Raw genomic sequence first — 26,304 nt, forward strand, 5'->3', positions numbered from 1 at the left:
TCTGCCACTTCTGGTTGTCAGTTCCAGCTGTCCACTGCAGTGGCCAGTATATTGGGTCCAAGTCGATGTGTTTGTTGATAGTATCTGTGGATGAGTGCCATGCCTCTAGGAATTCCCTGGCTGTTCTCTGTTTGGCTTGTCCTATAATAGTAGTGTTGTCCCGGTCAAACTCATGTTGCTTGTCATCCGCATGTGTGGCTACTAAGGATAGCTGGTCGTGTCATTTCGTGGCTAGTTGGTGTTCATGGATACGGATCGTTAGCTGTCTTCCTGTTTGTCCTATGTAGTGTTTTGTGCATAGTCCTTGCATGGGATTTTGTACATTACGTTTGTTTTGCACATGCTGGGTATCGGGTCCTTTGTCCTGGTGAGTTGTTGTCTGAGAGCGGCTGTTGGTTTGTGTGCTGTTATGAGTCCTAGTGGTCGCAGTACTCTGGCTGTCAGTTCAGAAATGTTCTTGATGTATGATAGTGTGGCTAGTCCTTTGGGTTGTGGCATGTCCTCGTTCCATTATCTTTCCCTTAGGCACCTGTTGATGAAATTGCGCGGGTATCTGTTTTTGGTGAATTCATTGTAGATGTGTTCTTCTTCCTCTTTTTGCAGTTCTGGTGTGCTGCAGTGTGTTGTGGCCCTTTTGAACAGTGTCTTGATGCAACTTCTTTTGTGTGTGTTGGGGTGGTTGCTTTCATAGTTCAGGACTTGGTGTGTGTGTGTGTGGCTTTCCTGTATACCTTTGTGGTGAATTCTCCGTTCGGTGTTCTCTGTATCATCACGTCTAGGAAAGGGAGTTGGTTGTCCTTTTCTTCCTCTCGAGTGAATCTGATTCCTGTGAGTGTATTTTCTATTTCTGTGTTTTTAATTATTACAAAGGTGTCAGAGAACACTGAACAGAGAATTCGACTGGGACAACATTACTATTATAGGACAAGCCAAACAGAGAACAGCCACGGAATTCCTTGAGGCATGGCACTTATCCACAGGTTCTATCAACAACACACCGACCTGGACCCAATATACCGGCCACTGCAGCGGACAGCTGGAACTGACAACCGGAAGCGGCAGAGGACAAGCCACTATAAATGCCAGAGGAAACCTCACAGTAGCGCTTCACAGGAGGCTCCCAAGCACTGAGGATGTCACTTAGACAGGGGACGAAACGTCTGCAACACAAATTCCCAGCTCGGCAAACAGAACCACAACAGTGTACAAAGGAATTTATCACACATGAACAAACTAGCTTCTAGTCTGTTTCAATTTTGTCAATGCCTGCACACAAATGTACAAACAGTTTTAATGGTTTCTGAATTTATGTGAGTGGTTCACTGATCATATGGTGCCTGATATTGGTTCTCTGTGAATGTTGGCACAAGTCAGGAGTGTGATTGAATACTGTCTACTTGCCTGGATGAGTGCAGCTCACACAATGCTCAAGAAGCTTGACCCCATCTGGACAAAGCAGCCTGCATGATGCACCATATCCACAAACATTCACAACCATCCAGGAGAAAGACAGATAAATGGAAACACTACCACCTGCAAATTTCCTCTCCAAGCCACATGCAGTTCTGAATTGGAAGTATACCACCATTCCTTCAGTGTTGATGGGTGAAGATGCTGGAACTCCCTCTGTAATGGCATTGTGGGTCCACCTGCAGAGAATTGATTGCAAGATGGTTCACTACCGCCACCTACACAAGGGAAATTGGAATGGGCAATAAATGATCATTTTACCTAATAAATGATCCAGCCAGTGACATCAATATCCCAAGAATGAAAAAAAATTACTTAGGAAACTGCTCCTTCACAACAGACAGCAACAACACTTGGTTAAGTGTTAAACAACAATGCTGAGAGGTGACCTTATAAAAGTTTTTTAAAAAATGAGGGCATTGCTAGGACAAATAGTCAAGGTCTTTTCCCCAGGATAGGAAAGTCCAAAATTAGGTTTAGGTTGAGAGAGAAACATTAAAAAAGGACCTAAGGGACAACTTTTTAATTTTCTAAGATTAAAGATATATTTTCAGACTGTATTTGTTGCCCTTGTCATTGCCACTGCAATTGCAGGGAATGCACTCTTCATCCATGCAGCCACTGTGCCTGCAAATAAAATTGCTCACTCCCTTATATCTTGGACTAGATCTTAATTTTAGTAATTTATGTACTAAAATTTATGTTTTGTCGTGGCTTTTGTATATGAATATGCAACTTTAAATGGCTCTTAAAAATCCCATGTGTAGAAATGGACAAAATGCTGGTTGAAGAGATGAAGACAGCAGTGAGTGGAAAAATCTCCAATGTGACCACTACTTAGTGGACTAGGGTCAAAAAGATGTGTATTACTGCATGAAATGTCTGCAAGATCTTGTTAAGTTTTCTGACCTAACAAAATGCTTACTGAGACTTTTACCTTAAGAAGGCCTTGGATAATAAGTGCAGAAGTTGTTTTTTCTAACTAAACCTGAGAACACGGATTTAATGTGACAGAAAGGACAAGCTGTGAAGGGAAAAAGCTGTTATCAACTGTCTGCAAAATGAGAGCGGATTGGATAAATATATTTGTCACCTATATCCAATATCCTAAGGGGATGTGAGCATCGCTCTGAGTGACATAATTCATATATTTAAACATTGAACCTTGAGAGGGTCAGCGTGATCATTGAGGAATGTGGCCTGGTTAATCACTGAGATTGTAAAAAGATCTCATTCAGCATTTTGACAAAGGATGGGCCCTTACCACACAAGAAAACCAAATATCAGTCTCGTGAGTTACTTGCAATAGCTCCATATGCAAATATGTGTATGTATACTCAATAAAGAAGTTTGATTAACTACATGATTGTTTTGCACTGTTATAAATCCATAGTAAGACCAGAACCTGGAAGGTAGATATTCCTAAAATTCACAGTCAGCCCATTGTGCCTGCATTCGCTCTGAATAATCTTATGATTTAGTATCCTTATGCTGCTTTTCTTCCTGTAAACCTATACAAATAATGATGTAATGGCCTCATCAATGCCTCAAATGAACATGCCTCCGCCGCACTTCCAGGCAGTATATTTCAGACCTCAAATGTTTGCTGTGTGAATTTTTTTTCTCCACATTGTACTTAATTCTTTTGCAAGTTACTTGAAGTGAATGCCAACTTGTTCTTGTTTTTTTTTGTGAGTGGGAACAGCTTTTCCCTATCAGTCCAGACCCCCTAATGATGTTGAAAACTTCTATCAAATCTCTTCTTAACCTTCTCTCCATCAAGGAAAACAGTCCCAACTTCTTTGATCTATCCTCAAAGCTGAAGTTTCTTATCTGGGGAACCATTTTGGTAAACTTTTTCATTTTGCATCATGCTGTTTTTCAACAAACTGCTCAGGGGTGAGGTGGAATATTTGTGCCCAGAGTCTGAGTAATTCTTTGTGTGAATATGACGACAACTTTAATTAATAATCATGCAGTCATCCACCTAGAATTGTGCTGGAGCCCACAACCTTTTCTCTAAGTCAGAAGGTTGTGTGTTTAAGTCCTACTCCAGCTTGGTACTCAGTGCAGTATTGAGAGGTGGAAGAGATTACAGGAATAGAGAGAGGCAAGGCCATGATGGGATTTGAAAACAAGCTCTATAAACTGATTGAAGACAATCCCTTAAGATGTCCATTCCAGCTGACATCAGGAACTTTACGTTTCACATCTTCAGGAACCCAGACACAAAGGGATACCTGCAGCTCCAACTAGTTACCACTTGAAATCAAATCAAACTTCCAGGTTGCTGTGAATTGGGGATTCACAGCAGTCTCTAATTATTCAATCAACTCAATTAATCATTGAAAACATGACTAGAGTTGATGACAGTGCAAATCCCTTTACATGCCTCACACTTAAACAGTTTCTCTCCAGTGTGTATACATTGTTGAACGCAGACTCCCCTCCCCCCAAGTTCAAGAAGGTTTGGTCACACACCATTCATTTATAAAGTTTCTCCCTGTGTAAATTCTCTACTGTATCAGCAGGTAAAAATGATTTTCACACAGCTAACACATGAAGGACTTACCTCCTGTATGATCCTCTGGTGTATCAAGAATTCATAGAGGTTTTCCTTCAAATCTCACACTTGGACAGATTCTCCCAGTGACTGTGTATGGAGTTTCAATAACACTGAAGATCATTCTTTGCACACCTCACAGTGAACAGTTTCTCTCCTTTGTGAATATGCCCGAACTTCACCAGGACTGGTGATTGTGCAAAGCCCTTGTTACACACGTTATAGCTTCTGCCCTGTATGAATGAGTTGGCAATACTTAAGTATTGATGACTCTGCAAAACTTCAGTCCTATACCTCACACCCAATGTTTTCTATTCCATATAGGTATCGTGTTCACAGTTGCACAGCAGATGCATCTTATGTTTCGGAACTTGTACTGAGTGTAGCACGACCTTCATGACCTTGAATGTTGTGAGTCTTCTTTTCTAAAACACATCCAAGGATTCACATTCCACACCGATGTTATCAGTTTGAAAGCCTCTGAGTTGGCCAAATCCTAAAAGATATTATTGCTAGATTGGATTTGTGGCAAGCAGCAAGGGAACTAACAAGAGGAAGAAACCTTAATTGGCCTCACTCACCAATCTGTCTCCAAGCTTCTGTCCTGCTCTAGTAACCACAGTACTTAAATGGCAAGTCCACTTCAGTTTTGGGTCAACAGTAAACACAAGATATTGATAGTGGAAATTCAATAATGACGACAGTATTAAATATCAAAAGGCAATGGTTAGATTGTCTCTTATGACAGACAGTCATTGCCAGGCATTTGTGTGGGACAAATGTTACTTGGCACTTTTCAGTCAAATCCTGAATATTGTCCAGGTTTTGCTGCACTTAGACATATATTACTATCATTACGTTGAGGAGTTGCAAAGTGGTGCTGAACATTGTGGAATCATCATCAGTAAAAATCTCCAAAACTGACTTTATGATGGAGGAAAGGTCATTGATGAATATGCTTGGGGCTAGGACACTACCTCAAGGAATTCCCACAGAAATGTCCTGGAGTTGATGTAGCTGACCTCCAACAATTACAACCATCTTCTTACATGCCAACTGTGACTTAGTTAGTACTCTCACTCCCAAGTCAAAAGGTTCTCAAGTCTTAGTCCCAAGCATTAAAGCTCACAATTGGCTGTTTGTGGGAACATAAGATCTAAGAAATCAGAGATTCACCAGACTACAATTCAAAGTGGACTTTAGTAGCTCTACTGTGCTTTTAAGATTGGGAAAGTCAATACATAAATACAAGTCACTCTTTTCTTCCTTAGGGAAATTACATCCAACATAATAAATAGAGAGTGTAAACCCATTGGTGGAGAAAGTAACATAATCAACAGTGACATTGACGAATATGCCGTACACAGGATTCTTATTTGTAGCATTGGCAGCTCTTTTGGTTTTTACAGGATTCTTACTGTTGGCTCCCAAGTGTTTCAGCAAATAAGAACACATCATGCTGACAAATCAGTCAGTTTGGATTAAAGTTAAAAATGAATTTATTGTGAGTTATAAATGTGTACAGATGATTGATACAACAGGCAAAAAAAAACGCTGAACGTATACCTAACTTTGAATCAACCAAAATAACAAAGCATTTGAAAATGACTCAAGGTCTTTCCCAGAACATGAAATTAATCTTGGAATAGCATATGGTGAATATATCACAACATTATTACATCAATCAATGATGGACTTAGGGAGCTCAGGTCTGTAGAAACTCACCCCCATTTACTCAACGTACTCAAGATAGTAGTCCTCCCAAGGAAAACCACAGGGCACAGACTTAAGGTGATTGGTAAAAGAAGCAACAGAGAAGGGGGGGAGGGGGGGAAAGTCTTTTCACACATTGTATGGTTAAAATGTGAAGTGATTGATTATTTGAAAAAAAGGAACGTGTTGTGGATAGAAGGCTGAAAAATGGTCCAAGGTGTGTGAAGACTCAGGTTCATAGCTTATACTTGAAAGGATCCATTGATGACTTATGAGGGTCAGACACCAATAAAATCTTGAACACAAGTCTCACAAATCTCTTCCAAATAGCATTCCTGTGTTAAAAGTACTAGTGGCAAATACCTCTTGGATCTAAACAGTGTTAGAATTCTGTAAACCTTTCTGCATCTTTATTTCTTCACCTTAGGATTCCCCTTAAACCTCACTTCTTTGTCTATATTTGTTCATTGTCGAAGAGTGTGGCGCTGCAAAAGTACTGCAGATCAGGTAGCATCCAAGAAGCAAGAGAGTCAAGCAGGAATTCTTAAAGAAGGGTTTATGAGAGAAACGTCGACTCTCCAGTTCTTTGAATGCTGCCTGCCCTGCTGTGTTTTTCCAGTGCCACACTTTCCAACCCTGACTCTCCAGCATCTGCAGTCCTCATTTTCTCCATTATTTGTTCATCCCTCCTAAACTCTCCTCGTCTATCTCAGTGTTAACAATTGTCTGGTCACATCACAATGAAACACTTTGAAATGTTTTACTACATTAAGGCACTCCAGAAATCCAAGCTGTTGTCCTCACACAATTCCTCCAATGCTCAAGGTACTGATCTGCAGACAGAATATGGACATTGGCCTCTAGTGCTCTGTGTGTGTGGCCTTTCAGCATGTGGAGAGCTAGTCAGTGAATGTTGTGAGACAATGGAGACTGTTAAAGTGAAGATACATCCTACCCTTCCCCTGACTTCCCAGCTGGTCTCATTGATGAGGAATGGGATTCCTGGCTGATTCTCCTCCTCCACAGACCAGAGTTTCACAGGATGACTGAAGTGCCTCCATTACTAATGGCTCCCCCACCTGCTGGTGCTTGTGCTGGAAAATCAGTGGCTGAACTACTGAGTATCTGATTGCTTTCTTAGCCATAATGCAGGGAAATTCATGGTTCATGATTAGTTTAGATTTTATCAAAGTACACACACTGTTGTGCTCAACAATAACTTACGTAAACTTTGGTTCTTTAATACAAATCTACTGAGCTTCAATAGACAGGGAGATGCACCATAGGGTTTTAAATTTAGGACAGAATATAAGTAACACACTAATGAATTAAATACAGCTCAAATGCTAACAGCTTTCTGCTTAACTTATTTCCATGTTACAGAGCCACATGGTAAGAATTTGCAACCTTCAAAGTTAATGGTAAAGCTTATATAGACTCTTGTCATCATAGTACTTATCTACAACCTGGTGTTATGAATAGAGGAATTCACAGACAAATCTAAAAGGGATTTGTTACAAGGGAAGTACAGCTCTATTCTATACTAGCTTGGTTTCAAATCGCAATGTTTCAGAATAGAAACAATTAGAATTGGCTAAATGGATTCTTAGTTAACTTTTGTAACAATATGTATTTAAGTTTGTAACTGTATAATCCTTTTAAGACCTTTATACTCTAGACTGATAGACTGAATGTATAATATCTCATTAGTCCATCTTTATAGACTGCCCAGGAGGCACATATTTTATACATGCACTATTTTTTAACTGCTACCTACTTTGTAATTTCTTTGTATTAGTACTTGGTGGTCTTCTGTATTAATTTTATATAAGTTTAAGTTTACAAGCAACTTTGCTTTCAAGGTCAAATAACACACTCCAAGCACCCAGAGACAGAGAAAAACATGATCTAACATATGGTCTATAAAACTAGTCATTGGTATAGTTAGTTCTGCTGTAATACAGTAGTACCGCTCTCATGCAAACCAATGTTTAAAGAAAATCATGCAATTGCATCACCATTTAAATTATTGGAATCGCGTTATAACCAATAGTACTTTAAAACTTCATGCTTTAGAAACAGTGTTTCCAATTTATCAGAGCTTAAAAATGTGTTGCTGGAAAAGCGCAGCAGGTCAGACAGCATCAAAGGAACAGGAGAATCGACATTTCGGGCATAAGCCCTTCTTCAGGAATGAGGAGGGTGTGCAAGCAGGCTAAGATAAAAGGTAGGGACGAGGGACTTGGGGGAGGGCTGTTGGGAATACGATAGGTGGAAGGAGGTTAAGATGAGGGTGATAGGCCAGAGAGGATGTGGGCGCGGAGAGGTCGGGAAGAAGATTGCAGGTCAAGAAGGCGGAGCTAATCTGCATCTGCAGTCCTCACTTTCTCCTTTCCAAGTTGTCAATCATGTTATAGCAAATTTGTGTTAACAAAACATACGTTATAGCAGAACGACCATTTGACTTAAAGAGAAACTCTCACCAATTAAACAAAACAAAGACAATGAGGGTTATGATGGTATACATTCCCTATTCTATATAAATAGGCACGGATGTACCATAAAATTTCCTTGTATCTTCGCAAAACGTCATAAAATAACTGAAACTAACTATAATAAGAAGGGTTTTTTAAAATTCATTCACTAGCTGAACAAGCATCTATTACCTATCATGAACTGAGAAAGTGGTGATGAGCTGCTTTCGTGAACTAATGCGGTCCAGATGGTGAATGTATCCTCACAATGCCATTCATGGGGGAAATGCAGGATTTTGACCCAGTGATATATTTCCAAGTCAAGATGGTGAGTGGCTCTAGAGAGTTTATTTTTATTCTTTGATGGAAAGTGTCACTAGCTCAGCCAGCATTTATTGCTTAGATATGATTGCACAGTTAAGAATCAGCTACTGTGCGGTTGTATGTCAATCATTTGAATGCAAGACTAGGATGATAGTTTGCTTCCCTCAATGAAATTAGTAAACCAGTTGCGTTTTTACAACAATCACTTCCATTTTTAGATTTTTACTAAATTCAAATTTCACCATCTACCATGTTGGGATTCAAACTGAGGTCCCAGAACATAAGCCTGAGGTACTGGATCACTAGTCCAGTGACATTACAACTGTGCTAATGCCTTCCCATAACTCACAGGGAAACTGCAGGTAGTAGTGTTCCCATATGTTTCCAGATGGTAGTAACTATGGGTTTGAAAGATGCTAAGGAACCTTGGTGAACTTCTATATGCATCTTGTAGATGGTACACACTGTGGTTGTACATCAGTGGCAGAGCCAAAGAATGTTTGAGCACGTGGCCTCAATTGTTCAGACTACTTTGCCTGAGATGCTGGCATGCTTCTTTATTGTTCTGCAGGAGAAGGAGGGGAAAACAATCCTGATACACATCATGGCAGAAAAGACTCCTGTGTCTGTTCACTGATGTTCCAGTAAGTCTAACAACTGTGTGAAGGTTTTATGATGGACCTCCCACACCAAATAGGTTTCTCCCCATGTGAGTGCATTCGTGGACCAGGATGTACACAGACTTAATGAATACCTTGTCTCATGAATGCTTTTTCTCCTACGGGGATCCTCTCGTATCTTATGAGAGTTGAATACCTCAGGAGGACTTAATCTTAAATCTCAGACTTGGATGGTTTCTCTTTGTGGCGATTTTCTCAGACAGGAAGCTTCAATGAGCTTGTTGAGGATTTGTCATGCACTTTATCTAGTTTCTCTTCAGTGTGAGTATGCCAAAGATACATCAGGCCTGATGAGATTGTGCAAAGCTTTTGTTAACAAATTCACACTAAAACAACTTCTCGCCTGTATGAATGCATTGGTGATTCATGAGTGTTGTAAAGAGTGAAGACTCAGTCAGACATCTCCCAATTCAATGGTTTCTCATCTGCATAAAACAGGCAGTGTATCAGAAAGGGGGTCTTTCTTGTGAAGCCTTCAACACAGACCTCACAGCTTTTCCTCAATGTGAATGTATCAGTTTCTAAGGAGCATTACTGACTGTGTGAATACGACGGTGATCCAACATGCCCCATAACTGTTCAAACTCCTTATTACACACCTCACATGTGAATATTTTCTTCTCGCCTGTGTGAACGCGGCGGTGACTCACCAGGCCTGGCAATTGCGCAAATCCCTTATTACACACCTCACATTTGAATGGCTTCTCCCCAGTGTGAAGACGTTGGTGTTCACGTAGAGTTGATGACTGAGAGAATGATTTCTTGCAGACCTCACACTTGAATGGTTTCACCCCAGTGTGAATGCGTTGATGTGTCCGGAAGTGAGAGGAGCGTGAGAATGATTTGTTGCACACCTGACACCTGAAGGGTTTCTCCCCGGTATGGATGCTCTGATGTTCCAGGAGCCTTGTAGATGTCGGAAAGGCCTTATCACAAACTTCACATTTGAAGGGTTTCTCCCCTGTGTGGATGGTCTGATGGACCAGGAGGCTTGATAATTGTGTGAAGGCTTTGTCACACACTTCACATCTAAATGGCTTCTCCCCTGTGTGGATACGTTGGTGAACACGGAGGGTCACTGACTGAGAGAATGATTTGTCACAAACATCACAGGTAAATGGTTTCTCACCTGTGTGGGTGCGTTGGTGTACAAGAAAGTGAGATGAGCATGAGAATGATTTGTTGCATACCTCACACTTGAATGGTTTATGTTCCATTGAACTGACCTTTTGTAACTGCACTTTGTATATTATAAGGTCTTATGAGCCTGTAGAGACTACCTCACATGCACAGCCTCTCATCTTCAGGAATGAATCAGGGGTTCATGAGGCTTGATGAATGTTTGGAGTTCTTACTACACTTGAAGCCACTGACACTTTTTCCAGTCTCAGCCTGACTGATCACTCACAGCCAAACCCTTGAATAGGTTGGTTCTGATGGAATGCTTCATACCACTGACCAGTTCAGATCTGATGATATGTCAAACCTGCAGTCACCCAACCAAATCTCAATTTCTCTGGGTTGAGAATGCTGGAAGGGGACTGTAATGTGTTCCCACAGTTGTGCAGTTGTTCTTGGATGATGATCAGGATCTACCTGCAGTGTCTATCCTCTCTGTATTCTCTGGTGTGCAATGCAATCCTTCTGCAAAATAGGAAAAGGAAACATGAGTTCCACCACCTCCCTCTTCTCCTTTGTTGAAGAAGCTTACTGTTTATTCAGAGACTGTTCCACAGTGAGTGCCAGTCTGCTATTCCCTGCTGTAGGTGGATCAGATATAAGTCCTTTCTTTTTCCAGCAGGAGGAATATTAATTCAGTGGAGATTTTGAAATTTCTTCCATTGTTTTTCAAAATTATTTGAGGAAAGCACACTGGACAACAAGTGCAAGAAACTAGGGAAAGGTTTGCTTCAGTATAGCTGATTAAAAGGTTCTGGTTTATCCTGAGAAATTAGATACACTTGCACTCATTCAGTCTGCAAATTTAGCTGTCAGCACAGCACTAGGCAAAACTATCAAATCCAAGCCCAGGCTTTTCGAAAAGTGCAGGAATATGAAATTAGGTGCATTGTGATCTTGCTGAATAATAGAACATACTCAAGGCACTGAACAGCTTACTCCAGTTAGTCTGGAAGGCAATGGTGGGGACCCGAGTTCTATTCCAACCTTGGGTAACTGTCTGTATGGAGTTTGCACATTCTTCCTATGTCTATGTGGGTTTCCTCTGGGTGCTGTGGTTTTCTCCCACAATCCAAAGATGTGCAGAGTAAATGAACTGGACATGTTAAATTGCCTATAGTGGTCAGGGATGTGTAGTTTAGGTGCATTAGTCAGGGGTAAATATAGAAGAATGAGTCTGGGTGGGTTACTCTTTGGAGGGTTGGTGTGGACTTGTTGGGCTGAAGGACCTGTTTTCACACTACAGGGATTTTACAATTTTATGTACCACCTGCTTTGAACAGACAATACTCCTTCAATCTTTCCAAAAAGGAAACATTCCCTCAGAGGAACTTTAAAAATTAAAGTTCACAGGATAATAATCAGTTTGCAACACACACATAGACAACTGAACAATAGGAAATCAGTAAGAATCCTCAAACACTCTGCACCACCCAGATAATTACACATCACCTTCTCATATTCAAGAATGAGCCATCAACAAAACTCAGCCTGGAAATCAGAGGGAAATGCTTCCAATAAACACACTCAATATCCAACACCCAGCTCCAATCAAACAGTTCAGCACAAAGCACCGAGTAAACAGCTCTCTCAGCTGGATCTTCTCACACAGCATAAGGGACATTTCCACCCCTGATTACCCACAGGATAGTCAGACTGCCTGAAGATTGGTGTGGATATTATGGGGTACAATTTGTATAAAAGCTGCTCCTTCACTCACCATCTCCTCACTTGGTTTTCAGTCCCTATAGGAAGTGAACCAGCTCTGGAAGAGGAAGAGGAGACAATGGACAGAGTGGGTGAGCTCTCTGATTGACGTCTCTCACAGTCAATCCAAATATTTCTGGAGCAACATGCGTTTCATGAAGGTTGAGTGAAAATAAAATCGCACTTGTTGCGCTGCTGATTCGGTTTCCAATATAAATGTTTAACAGATGTTTAGTGTGGGAATAGCATTCCTGGAGGCTTTCAAACTGACAACAGCATGGGATGTGTTTCTTCGAATGTGTATGACAGCAAATCAGAAGAGGAAGATCCACAGCATCTCGGCAGTAAGGACATGCGATGGTGGGACGAATACATGCACAGGAGAAATGAATACATGAGGGAAATACGCACAAAAGGGGGGAAAAAACGCTATTACTTGCACAAAAAAAACCCGTATTGGACTGACGACTTGCGTACTTCAAAATTGTGCTCCAGTACACCAGTGCCTTCACTGCCAAATATTGTTGTTTATTTCCTTCTCGGCATGGGAGAAAGGGTCATAGCAGCAAGTGACTCAAGGCGGAGGAATGACACAGGCAGGAAGATATGAGACGGGGGAACACTGCAGAGAGGGGCATGGTAATGAGTGATGACAGTGGGAGGGGAGATTATGTTTGGGGAATAACTGTGCATCTCGGAAAACGATGTCTCTTGGGAAGTAACATTAAGAGAGACTAAGTGCTTTGGGATTAGACCTATGCACGAAGAGAAACATTGTGACTTGGGGGGTGACTCAGTGACTTAGAGATTGTCTGTTGGGTGAGGACCAACGCTGAAAAACTAAAATAAGGGAAACTTCAACCAAGGAACCTAAGATTGGTGCTTGTGAGAGGGTGTCACTGCTGGTGAGAGTTGAGGGGCTGTGAGAGAGATGTTTGGTTCTGGTGTGAATGGAAGGGTTGTGAAAGACAAGAATTCAGTGCTGATGAGAATGGAGAGCTCCTGGCATGTGGGACAGTGCAGATGTAAGCAGGGTGAACCAAGGGAGTGGGAAACTAAGATGGGTCAGTGTTTGGGGAGTGACTCTTGCGACTCAAGTTAATTTAGGAGATGGAGAGTAATTCTGTGATTGAGGAAATAGACTTGTATTTGTGAAGTACAACAGGATAGATTCTGTTCTTTGGAGTTGATACTGTTCTCAGAGAGTAATGCAATGCCTTGTGGAGCAACTGTACACATGCTCCTGGCATTTACTCTGTGCCTGGGAGTGACCGTGAATCAGAGATTGACTCTAGGATAATCAACACTGAGGAAACAGGGGGACATTTGAACTCTAGGAGGAGTCTTCCTGGTGAGGGGTTCAGTGGTGAAAGCTCAGGAACCATGCTGATAAGTGTAGGAAGGCTATGCAGAGAGAACAGAGGGGTATGTTCTCCAATTAAAGAAGGAGCTGCCCAACATCTCAAGTCATTTCTGTTGAAGGGTTATCTTGACCCAATACTTCAATTATTTCTCTCCACAGGTGACCAACTCAGCATTTCCAGCACATTTTGTTTTTATTTTAAATTTTAAAGCACAGAAATAGATCATTGGCCTAACTGATTTCACTTGGTGCTTCCACTCCACATGAGCTTTCTCCCTCCATATCATCTCTCACCCTCTCAGCAGATCCTTCTATTCCATTCACCCTCATAGACCTACCCAGTTACCTATCAAATGCATTCAATTTTATTCCTCAACCATTTCTCATGGAAGCAAGTTCAACATTTTTATCATTCTATTAGTGAAGACATTTCCTCTGAATTCTTAATTGGATTTATTATTTACCATCTCATACTGATGGACTCCAGTTTTGAACTCTCCACATAAATAAGAAATATCTCTCCATTTATCTGAAAGTTCTTGAAATTGATGGGAAGCTGTCCGGGGGAGCATTGGAATGGTGTACTTGAGTCTAGAAGTAACAACAGCATGAATAAGAATTTCAGCAACAAGTGGACCGATGGAGGGGGGGGGGAAAAGAAGGATGGAGAGGGGAAAATAGTGGTTGTTGGAAATGTTTGATGTTACAGACGGGGAAGTAGGTGGTCTTTGTGATAGAGAGGGCATGGGGTCAGAAGCTCAGCTGATGCATATTGAGTCATAGAGGTGTACAGCACGGAAGTAGACCCTTCAGTCCAACTCGTCCATGCCAACCAGATATCCCTGTATTTCATGAGAGCTAACCCTGCTAACCAGTATACCACGGGGAATGTTGTCGAATGCCTTACTGAAGTACATATAGATCACATCCACCACTCTGCCGTTATCAATCCTCTTCATGACTTTTTCAAAAACTCAATCAAGTTTGTGAGATATGATTTCCCATGCACAATCCCTAATCAGTCCTTGCCTTTCCAAATACATGTACATCCTGTCCCTCAGGATTCCCTCCAAAAACTTGCCCACCACTGATGCCAGCTCACTGATCTATAGTTCCCTGGCTTGTCCTTACCACCCTTCTTAAACAGTGGCATCATGTTAGTCAACCTCCAGTCTTCCGGCACCTCACCTGTGACTATCGATGATACAAATATCTCAGCAAGAGGCCCAGCAATCACTTCTCTAGCTTCCCACAGAGTTCTAGGGGACACCTGATCAGGTCCTGGGGATTTATCCACTTTTATGCGTTTCAAGACATCCAGCACTTCCTCCTCTGTAATATGGACATTTTTCAAGATGTCACCATCTATTTCCCTACATTCTATAGGGCGGCACGGTGGCACAGTGGTTAGCACTGCTGCCTCACAGCGCCTGAGACCCGGGTTCAATTCTCGACTCAGGCAACTGACTGTGTGGAGTTTGCACGTTCTCCCCGTGTCTGTGTGGGTTTCCTCCGGGTGCTCTGGTTTCCTCCCACAGTCACAAAGATGTGTGGGTCAGGAGAATTGGCCATGCTAAATTGCCCGTAGTGTTAGGTAAAGGGGTAAATGTAGGGGTATGGGTAGGTTGCGCTTCGGCGGGTCGGTGTGGACTTGTTGGGCTGAAGGGCCTGTTTCCACATTGTAAGTAATCTAATCTAATATCTTCATGTCCTTTTCCACAGTAAACATTGATGCAAAATACTCATTTAGTATCTGCCCTATCTCCTGCAGCTCCACACAAGGGCTGCCTTGCTGATCTTAGAGGGGCCTATTCACTCCCTAGTTACTCTTTTGTCCCTAATGTATTTGTAAAAACCTATTGGATTCTCCTTAACACTATTTGCCAAAGCTATCTCATGTCCCGTTTTTGCCCTCCTGATTTCTCTCTTAAATATACTCCTACTATCTTTATACTTCATCTATCTGTATAGACTTGACATATGCTTTCTTCTTTTTCTTGACCAAACCCTCAATTTCTTTACTCATTCAGCATTCCCTATACCTACCCGCCTTCCCTTTCACCCTAACAGGAATATACTGTCTCTGGACTTTCGTTATCTCATTTCTGAAGGCTTCCCATTTTCCAGCCACCCTTTACCTGCGAACATCTGCCCATATAACTTGTGCAATGTCATAAGGATCAGCCTTAAGTCTCAGTTATTTAAGGTCTGTACTAACGATTTGGAGAAGGGCTGTAATGCATCCAAAATTGATTACAATACAATAGTAAATGGGAGAATGTGCTACAAAGACATAAGAGGATACAGACAGGTTGAATCAGTGAGCAAAAATCTGGCAGATGGAATTTAATGTAGAACAATGAGATCACTTTGGCAGGAAGAATCAAAAGGTAGGCTATTTAAATGGAAAGACATTCCAAACAAGCACAACACAGAGGGATCTGGGTGTTCTTGTGCATTCAATTCAAAAACATTAGCAGGTGCAGCAGGTAATTAAGATGGTAAATGGAACCTTGGCATTTTTTTCTAGGAGGTTGGAGTTTCAATAACAGTGAGGTCTTGTTGCAACTGTGCGTGATGTTCGTTTCACTTGATTTATTGTAGTCATATATACCTAAGTATAGCGAAAAGTTTGGCTTTACTAGCAGTACAATTGCACAGAAGGTGTGCAACGGAAGATCAACATTTTCGAAGTTAGAGAGTCCATTCAGCAGTCTAATAGCTTCTAATGGAAGTAACTGTAACTGCTATCCAAGATCAGGGTTCTTAGCAGAGGCAGTAATGCAGAGATTCAAACAAACAGCTCTGCCAACCATCCAACCCAAACTTTGGGTCCGCTACGTGGATGACACCTTTTTCATCACTAAACAAAACAAATTAGAGGAAACCTTCAAGATACCCTTACTGGCATAAAATTCACTAAAGAGGAGGAAAACAACAACAAACTGCCACAGTAGAGTGAACAGCCAATGGGGAACTTCAAACCAGCATCTACAGGAAAACAACACATACAGACCAAATATTGAACTACAGAAGCAATCATCCCAACATCCACAAACGAAGCTGCATCAGAACATTATTCCAATGAGCCACAACACACAGCAGCACAGAGGAACTATGCAGAGCAGAGGAAATTCACCTATAGTGTATTAAAAAAGAATGGTACGCAATGAACACAGTCCACAGATGTCTCAGCAACAAACCCAAACAAGTAGACAAAACCTGTCCAGAAACGCTAGCCACTCTCCCCTACATCAAAGATATCTCGGAAATGACTGCCAGACTACTTTGACCACTTGGCATCATGGTAGCCCACAAACCCACCAACACATTAAACCAGCAGCTAATGAACTTGAAAGACCGTATACAGACAACAAGCAAAACTAATGTCATTTACAAATACTGTGCAAGGACTGTATCAAACACTACATTGAACAAACAGGCAGAAAACTAGCCACCAGGATACAAGGACATCAACTAGCCACAAAACAACATGACCCTCTCTCATTAGGAAGGACACCACTTCGACTGGGACAACACATCCATTCTAGGACAAGCCAAACAGAGACACGCACGAGAATTCCTAGAAGCATAGCATTCCAACCGGAACTCTATCAACAAACACATCGAGTTAGACCCCATCTACCACCCCCTGAGAAAAAGAACAGGAAATGACATCACCACAGGAAATGGCATCACCAACCCAAAGAAACCCAAACATATAAATAGAAAGTAGGAATTATAAACAGTGCTTCGCCCAGAGGCACACTGAAGATGTTACCGAGTAGGGTGATGAAACGTCTGGAAATGAACCTCCAGCTCAGCGAGCAAACCTACATCCATTGTAGTTGTATTACTGTTCTTGTATTGCAAAGTAAAGTTTATTGTTGTTTGCTTAAAATCATAGAATATTTTGGAGCTCTCCTCTTAGAAAAGTTCTCTGGATCTCACATTTGTCTATTTAAAAAAAAGGCTGAGACTGGCACAATTGGGAAAGATTAGATTTGATTAGATTCTCTACAGTATTTAAACAGGCCCTTTGGCCCAACAAGTCCACACCGACCCTTCGAACAGTAACCCACCCAGACCCATTCCTCTTCCCTATATTTACCCCTGACTATGGGCTATTTAGCATGACCAATTCACCTAACCTGTGCATCTTTGGACTGTGGGAGGAAACCGGAGCACCCGGTGGAAACCATGCAGACACAGGGAGAATCTGCAAACTCCACACAGTCAGTTACCAAAGGCGGGAATTGAACCTGGGTCCCTGGCGCTGTGAGGCAGCAGTGCTAACCACTGAGCCAAAAGGAGCAAGTCAAACAGTCAGGGCAGGCAGAAACAAAGCAGAGAACAAGTTAGGGCTGATAAATTAAACTACATTATTTCAATGCAAGCGACCTAACAGGGAAGGCAGATGAACTCAGGGCATGGTTAGGGACATGGGACTGGAATATCATGGCAATTACAGAGATGTGGCTCGTGGTCAGGCAGCATCGAAGAGCAGGAGAGCTGATGTTTCGAGCATAAGCTCTTCATCAAGCTTTTCCAACACCACACGTTTTGACTCGGATCTCCATCATCTGCAGCCCTCACTTTCTCCCTGTGGCTCAGGGATGGACAGGACTGGCAGCTTATTGTTCCAAGATACAAATTTTATAGGAAGGATAGAGAGAGGGGCAAGTGCCATTTTTGATAAGGAATAACATTAAGGCTGTACATAGGGAGGATATTCCTGGGAATTTGACCAGGGAAGTTATTTTGGTGGAACTGAGAAATAAGAAAGGGATGACCACCTTATTGGGATTGTACTACAGACCCCCCACCCCCTCACACCCCACAGTCAGCAGGAAATTGAGAAACGAATTTGCTATGGGGATCTCAGTTATCTGCAGGATAAAAGTGTGGTTATGGTAGGGGAATTTAACTTTCCATCCATAGATTGGGACTACCACAGTGTTAAGTGTTTAGATGGAGAAAGATGTGTTAATTATGTATAAGAAAATTTTCTGATTCAGTATATGGATGTATCTACTATAGAATATGCAAAACTTGACCTACTCTTGGGAAGTAAGACAGGGCATGTGACTGAGGTGTGAGTAGGGAAGCACTTTGGGGCATAACTCTATTGGTTTTAAAGTAGTGATGGAAAAGGATAGATCAGATCTAAAAGTTAAAGTTTTAAATTGGAGGAAGGCCAATTTTGACAGTATTAGGCAAGAACTTTCAAAAGTTGATTGGGAGTAGATATTCGCAAGTAAAGGGATGGCTGGAAAACGGGAAGCCTTCAAAAAATGAGATAATGAGAGTCCTGAGACAGCGTGTTCTTGTTCAGGTGAAAGGCAAAGCTGGCAGAGTAGGGAATGCTGGATGACTAGAGAAATTGAGGTTTGGTCAAGAAAAAGAAGGAAGCAGCACAGCTCTGTAAACCATGTGTTTGGTGTCAGATCTGATGATGTTGTCCTCAAACACCCTTTCCTTCAGGCAGCTGAAGGATGTGCTAGCACACTGTCACAAACTTTATGGTACAGCCAAAGCAGAGGCTTCACTGTTGACGGTATCAAAGGCATATGTAAGGTTAAAGAAGGCATTTTACAGGGGTAGGTTCTTTTCTCTGAATTTCTTATGTGGCTGTAGTGTGGTGAAAATCATGTCCATTGTGCCCCTTTATGGCTAGAAGCCACACTGTGTGATTCCAGGAGGAGTTCCTCAGCTGCAGGGAGGAGACATTTGACAAGAACTTTGATGATCGTCATCAGGGAGATTCCCCTGTAGTTACCACAGTTGGACTTGTTTCCTTTTTTTGAAAATTCTCACGAGTGTGGCATCTTGGATGTCTCTCAGGATGCTCTCCTCTTTCAACATAAGGCAGACAAGGCTGTGTAGCTGCAGCAGGAACTATGTGGCCGTACACTTCAATGTCTTAGCAGTGATACCATCTGCTCCGGCAGCCTTGCTGTTCTTAAGTTAGTGGATGGCCTTCTTTATTTCATGCAGGGCTGAGGTGTTGCTGAGCTGTGAAACATGATCAAGGATGCTCTGATCGACAATAGTGCCCTGACTGAGGAGATCTTGAAGTCCTCTCCCCAGCATTGTTTAATGGTTTCTTTGTCTTTGTTAAAAATTACACAATAGTACAAAAAGCGCACAATCTTTAGGCAGGTAATCCATGTGACATTTTATAAATTCCTATTTTGGAAAAAGAACAATTCTGACTCAAAATTGGGATACAGACAGACTCTAACCTCACACCTTTAATGCACTGCCTGAGCTGAGATGTCAGCTATTTTTTATAAAACCTTAAGTTATCTCGGGAATGTGACTGAAAAGCAGTTCTGCGATTTACTATTAATGAATTGATACCTGCAACCCATTCTAAAAAATGAAAGACTTAACAGCAATCTAGGTGTATTCAATATATCGTATCAGTTGCATGACACTATGATCTTTTGCTATGAATTCTGTGACTTATGATCCTGCCCCATTAGCGCTCCAAAAGCTAGTACAGGGCAAACCCCGGATCTGCGGAATCGTTTACCTGCGGTTTGCCATAACCTGAACATGTTATAGGGAACATTCCAGAACCAGGGACCGCTTCTATCTGTGGTTTTGGGTTTCCACGGTAGGTTGGGATTGTACTACAGACCCCCCGCCGCGAGTATTCGGAGGATGACTGTACTTCTAAATAAACCTATTGGGCTATAACCTGGTGTTGTGTGAGTTTTAACTTTGTCCAACCCAGTACAACATTTGCACCTCCACATCTTTGTCTTTGAAAAGAGTAACTCTCTTCTTGGCCACCAGTGGGGTGGGGTCTTTGATGTTTGGGCTGCAAGTGGTCTGAGACAGCGTAAAAGAAACCCTGCACATCAGGGTTGTCAGTCGTTTGTTGGGCCTCCAGTACTTTCTCCACCTGTCCTTTATGTCGTGAGTTCGTTATTAGACCTTGGCCTTCAATCACCTGTAGGTCTGCCTTTTCTCTACCAATGATCAGAACTGGGTTGGTGGGGCACCTTAGATCGCCAACCTTGACTGGGTCAGGGGCTGAACAGAAGACAGGATCTTTGGCCAGTGAGGGAGATGTATTTTAAACTGGAAACATCAAACTTCTTTACTTTTACTCCATAGTCTTGAGAAAACAGTCATTAGGTACAGAAAACAAATTTAGAATGCGTGCACAGATTATTCTCTCAACCAATTTGACAGGGGCCTTGGTTCAGCTGAATAACAGGCATTGGTAGAATCACATAACAATGCCAATATGCAAGGTTATCTTGGTTTCTTGACATCTTCTTTCTCCTCGATACCAATGGTGGGAGATCTACAGTATGCACAGTCTGATCACAATTTGAGAGATTCAAACCATGGTGCACAGGGAAGATTACATCCTTGAAATGGATTATTTCTCCAAGTTTCCCATTGTTCAGCAAATTAGCAACAAATGTTACTGGCACTTATATGATGACTCTTGTTTTCCGTTTCTCGAGTATTCCGCTCCGATGATGGTGCAGCAGGGCTTCTGAACCTTGGGTTCATCCACTTCATTTTGTTCCTTTTTTAGTCTCTTTTATCCATTTCCATTTGTCAAAAAAAAATTACCTCTTCACGAAGAGCTCAGTTGCAGGAATAACATCGGCGGTGACGAATGGGCCCTGTAGCGCAGACATGAGCAGGCCCAGCAGTGCGGATCTCTGGTGGCATCATCAGAGGCACGTTTGGGTTCCCAGTGACTTCTGTGTTGTCAAAGTTCCAACAACAATTCATGGCAGTTGTGGCAGAGGTGAATACAAGACCTGGCGGCATCAGAGGTAGCTGGGCTCGAAGTGGATTCATAGCACCCATGGAGTTGAGTTTGGGCCAGTGCAGTACCTGTATGCATCAGTGGCATTTGCATTGGCAAGGCCCATTTAAGACTCATAGTGGTGAGGGTGTCTGTGGAGGCAAGATGGCACCGATAAGTGGTGACTTTCATTCGAGCATTTCATTTTTCTACCTTTATGCTTTTGTTTTCTTCTTCCTGTGTTTTAAGATGGTGCCTGGAGAGTCGTGACACCACACATAACACGTTTCACTGTATTTTATGACCCTTTGTATCAAAATACATGTGACAATAAATAAATCAGATCAAATAAATCAGTTCTGGGATTTCAAGGTCCCGGAAGCCTCTTTCTGGTGATCACTTGAAGCTTAACACATTAATAGAATCATGCTACTCAGTATGAGTGAATAATCTGTGCACTCAGTGGTGTTGTGTGATTTTTACCTTCAACGTGCCTTGATAAACTGATACAGTTTTCAACCAGATTGCACTGGCTGTTTATATTAATATCAATCACTATTTTTTCAACTCAGAGATGTAATTCTTGCAAATCTATGCCCATTCAACTCCTGCATGATGAGTTATAAACTGTCCTGAATACAACTCCTAAGATCATTATAAACAACAGAATTCCAGCGAGCATTTGTATTGTTGGTTACAGCATCTGTAAGTAACTACTATACATCATCTATTAAGTGGGAATGAACAGGAAATCCACAAACATTCAATTGTTAAACTCTGCAAGTTCCACAGAATAAAATAATTGCAACTGCGACCACTTTATGAACAGCCATGTAATATATCCAGTTGGGACTGTAGTGATGACCCTGATAGCCAAATCAGGGTGAAAAACACCTGAACTGCAGGATTCACAAAGGTTCCCAAATGCAACAGGATTTGACTACAAAATAAAACAAAATGCCTTACTGAACAACTTTTCGTCATTGTTGTGGTACCCCTCGAGGTCAAGGATCATGGTCTTTACTCCATTGATCTATTTATGGGCTCTCAGGTGGAAAACTTTTATCTTATTGAATAAAGAAAAGAGGTACATTTGGGAATGAAGTGCTAAAAGATCTGAACAAATTTAACAGCAATTTCTACTTCAGACAAATTAAGATTATATCAAACAAATTAATTCACAAGCTGATTTCCAGTTACAAAGCTCCCGTGCAGATTCATGTGCAGGAAATCTTTTATACAGTGTCCAATGAGTTTATAATGTCTTCTGAGGGCTCTTAAAATAAATGCTCTGGATTATAGTTGAGAGTGTGGTCCTGGAAAAGCACAGCACATCAGGCAGCATCCAAGGAGCAGGAGAAGCGATGTTTCGGACATAAGCCCTTCATCAGGAATGAGGCTTGTGGGTTGGGGGAGGCTGGGAGACAAATGGGAGGGGTATGGGGCTTGGGGGAAGGGAGCTGGGAATGTATAGGTAGATGAAGGTGAGAATTTGCCCTCCCTCCCACCGTATCCCAGTCCCAAATCTCCAACTCTGCACCTGTCCATCTTCCTTTCCACCTATTTGCTCCACCCTCCTCTTTGACCTATCACCCTTCCCCCCCCCAACCTTCATCTACCTATCACATTCCCAACTACCTTCCCCCAAGCCACACCCCCTCCTATTCATCTCTCAGCCCCCTGGCCCACAAGCCTCATTCCTGATGAAGGGCTTATGCCCGATACATCAATTCTCCTGCTCCTCAGATGCTGCCTGAGTTGTTGTGCTTTTCAAGCACTTCACTCTCAACTCTGAAATACAGCATGTGCAGTCCTCACTTTCTCCTGCTCTGGTATATAAGATCATAAGACACAGGAGCAGAAATCAGGCCATTCAGGCCATCAAATCTGCTCTACTTTCAATCATGGCTGTTAAGTTTCTCAACCTCATTCTCCCACTTTCTCCCATTAATACTCAAGAACCTAACTATCTCAGTCTTAAATATACTTAGTAACCTGGTCTCCACAGCCTTCACTGGCAATAAATTCCATAGTAAAAAGTGAGGTCTGCAGATGCTGGAGATCAGAGCTGAAAATGTGTTGCTGGTTAAAGCACAGCAGGTCAGGCAGCATCCAAAGAACAGGAAATTCAACGTTTCGGGCCAGAGCCCTTCATCAGGAATGAGGAGAGGGTGCCAGGCAGGCTAAGATAAAAGGTAGGGAGGAGGGACTTGGGGGAGGGGGACGATGGAGATGTGATAGGTGGAAGGAGGTCAAGGTGAGGGTGATAGGCCGGAGAGGGGGCGGGGGCGGAGAGGTCAGTAAGAGGATTGCAGGTTAGGAGGGCGGTGCTGAGTCCAAGGGAATCGACTGAGACAAGGTGAGGGAGGGGAAACGAGGAAACTGGAGAAATCCGAGTTCATCCCTTGTGGCTGGAGGGTTCCTAGGCGGAAGATGAGGCGCTCTTACTCCAACCGTCGTGTTGTTATGTTCTGGCGATGGAGGAGTCCAAGGACCTGCATGTCTTCGGTGGAGTGGGAGGGAGAGTTAAAGTGTTGAGCCACGGGCTGGTTGGGTTGGTTGGTTCGGGCGTCCCAGAGGTGTTCACTGAAGCGTTCCGCAAGTAGGCGGCCTGTCTCCCCAATGTAGAGGAGGCCACATCGGGTGCAGCGGATGCAATAGATGATGTGTGTGGAGGTGCAGACGAATTTGTGGCGGATATGGAAGGATCCCTTGGGGCCTTGGAGAAAAGTAAGGGAGGAGGTGTGGGCGCAAGTTTTGCATTTCCTGCGGTTGCAGGGGAAGGTGCCGGGAGTGGAGGTTGGGTTGGTGGGAGGTGTGGACCTGACGAGGGAGTCACAAAGGGAGTGGTCTTTGTGGAACGCTGATAGGGAGGGGGAGGGAAATATATCCCTGGTGGTGGGGTCCGTTTGGAGTTGGCAGAAATGACGGCGGATGATACGCTGTACACGGAGGTTGGTGGGGTGGTAGGTGAGAACCAGTGGGGTTCTGTCTTGGTGGCGGTTGGAGGAGCGGGGCTCAAGGGCGGAGGAGCGGGAAGTGGAGGAGATACGGTGGAGGGCATCGTCGATCACGTCTGGGGGGAATCTGCAGTCCTTGAAGAAGGAGGCCATCTGGGCTGTACGGTATTGGAACTGGTCCTCCTGGGAGCAGATGCGGCAGAGACGAAGGAATTGGGAATATGGGATGGCGTTTTTACAGGGGGCAGGGTGGGAGGAGGTGTAGTCCAGATAGCTGTGGGAGTCAGTTGGTTTATAGTAGATGTCTGTGTTGAGTTGGTCGCCCGAGATAGAAATGGAAAGGTCTAGGAAGGGGAGGGAGGAGTCTGAGACAGTCCAGGTGAATTTGAGGTTGGGATGGAAGGTGTTGGTAAAGTTGATGAACTGTTCAACCTCCTCGTGGGAACACGAGGCAGCGCCGATACAGTCATCGATGTAGCGGAGGAAAAGGTGGGGGGTGGTGCCAGTGTAGTTGCGGAAGATGGACTGTTCCACATATCCTACAAAGAGACAGGCATAGCTGGGACCCATGCGGGTGCCCATGGCAACTCTTTTAGTTTGGAGGAAGTGGGAGGATTGGAAAGAGAAGTTATTCAGGGTGAGGACCAGTTCAGTCAGTCGAAGGAGGGTGTCAGTGGAAGGGTTCTGGTTGGTGCGGCGGGAAAGGAAGAAGCGGAGGGCTTTGAGTCCTTCGTGATAGGGGATGGAGGTGTACTCAGTGGAAGGGTACTGGTTGGTGCAGCGGGAAAGTCCTCAGCAGAGGCCTCACCTTCATTCCCCTACGCCCTCGGATTAATGAGTTCAACACGCGGCGAGATATTGAACAATTCTTCCACCGCCTTCGCCTCCATGCCTACTTTTACAACCAAGACTCCCGCCCACCCTCTGACGACCCCTTCTCCCGCCTCCAACACACCCCATCCACCTGGACACCCTGTGCTGGCCTCTTACCCGCCCTCTATCTATTTATAGCCAACTGCCGCCGTGACATTAACCGACTCGACCTGTCCACCTGAACATAACAACACGACGGTTGGAGGAAGAGCGCCTCATCTTCCGCCTGGGAACCCTCCAACCACAAGGAATGAATTCAGATTTCTCCAGTTTCCTCATTTCCCCTCCCCCCACCTTGTCTCAGTGGGTTCCCTCAACTCAGCACCGCCCTCCTAACCTGCAATCTCCTTACTGACCTCTCCATCCCCACCCCACTCCGGCCTATCACCCTCACCTTGACCTCCTTCCACCTATCACATCTCCATCACCCCTCACCCAAGTCCCTCCTCCTTACCTTTTATCTTAGCCTGCCTGGCACCCTCTCCTCATTCCTGATGAAGGACTCTGGCCTGAAACGTTGAATTTCCTGTTCCTTGGATGCTGCCTAACCTGCTGTGCTTTAACCAGCAACACATTTTCAGCTCAGATATCAACAGTTATCAAGTCTGACCGAAAATTTTGTGAACACCCAACATCTTCACAAATATCTCGGACATTGCAGCAAAAACTCACATTTGCTGAGAAAATGTTGGAGACATCCTCTCTGGCAGTGCCTTCCTGTGTTTGATGGAGGGAAGGACAGACCATCTCCTCAAACGTGACTGAATTACAGCCCCAAGCCCAGAAAGCTCCCCCTTCACTGAGGTTGTTTAAAACCCCCTCAGGGACTCAGCTCAACTCATCCAAACCGCTCACAACCCCGCTCCGAACTACATTACCCATGATGCATGTGGGACACGCGCCAGCACGTGTAGGGGCGGCAGAATGGAGTCAGTGAGAAGGACCCGCGATGCCTAGCGGGAATTGTAGTTCTTATCCGCGCGTCGACGGTTGGCGCCCAGCGTTCGGAAATTCAAATCTGAGAGCCCGCGATCCCAAGCGGCTGTCGCGTGGGCGGTGCTGGAATTGGAGGTACGCCCCTGGTGGCAGGAACCAGGATTTCTGCCTCTCACCCCCCCGACCACGCCCCACCCCAACCCAATTCCTCCCTCAACCATTCCCCACCTTCAGTGTCCAATGTTGCTCTAAATTCCCTTTCTCCCGCTTCTTCACCTCATC

At 43.4% G+C, this 26,304-nt stretch overlaps 1 protein-coding gene across 3 annotated transcripts; it reads right to left on the bottom strand.

Annotated features, from left to right (window-relative positions):
* Nucleotides 1–7,407: 7,407 nt before the first annotated feature.
* LOC132832998 (zinc finger protein 239-like) lies at nucleotides 7,408–25,891 on the bottom strand. 3 transcript variants are annotated; one of them, XM_060851268.1, is made up of 3 exons: nucleotides 25,759–25,891; nucleotides 22,220–22,319; nucleotides 7,408–10,868 (listed from the first exon to the last, which is right to left on the bottom strand). In XM_060851268.1, exon 3 carries the CDS (start codon nucleotides 10,439–10,441, stop codon nucleotides 9,746–9,748), a length of 696 nt encoding a protein of 231 aa, XP_060707251.1. In that variant the 5' UTR covers nucleotides 10,442–10,868; nucleotides 22,220–22,319; nucleotides 25,759–25,891; the 3' UTR covers nucleotides 7,408–9,745. The 3 variants fall into 3 exon arrangements, with proteins under 3 accessions (XP_060707251.1, XP_060707253.1, XP_060707252.1); XM_060851270.1 differs by lacking the exon at nucleotides 22,220–22,319; XM_060851269.1 differs by lacking the exons at nucleotides 22,220–22,319; nucleotides 25,759–25,891 and adding an exon at nucleotides 12,124–12,149.
* Between the last annotated feature and the right edge of the window lie 413 nt (nucleotides 25,892–26,304).

The sequence above is a fragment of the Hemiscyllium ocellatum genome, chromosome 35 (genome assembly GCF_020745735.1).
Source record: "Hemiscyllium ocellatum isolate sHemOce1 chromosome 35, sHemOce1.pat.X.cur, whole genome shotgun sequence".
NCBI lineage: Eukaryota > Metazoa > Chordata > Chondrichthyes > Orectolobiformes > Hemiscylliidae > Hemiscyllium > Hemiscyllium ocellatum.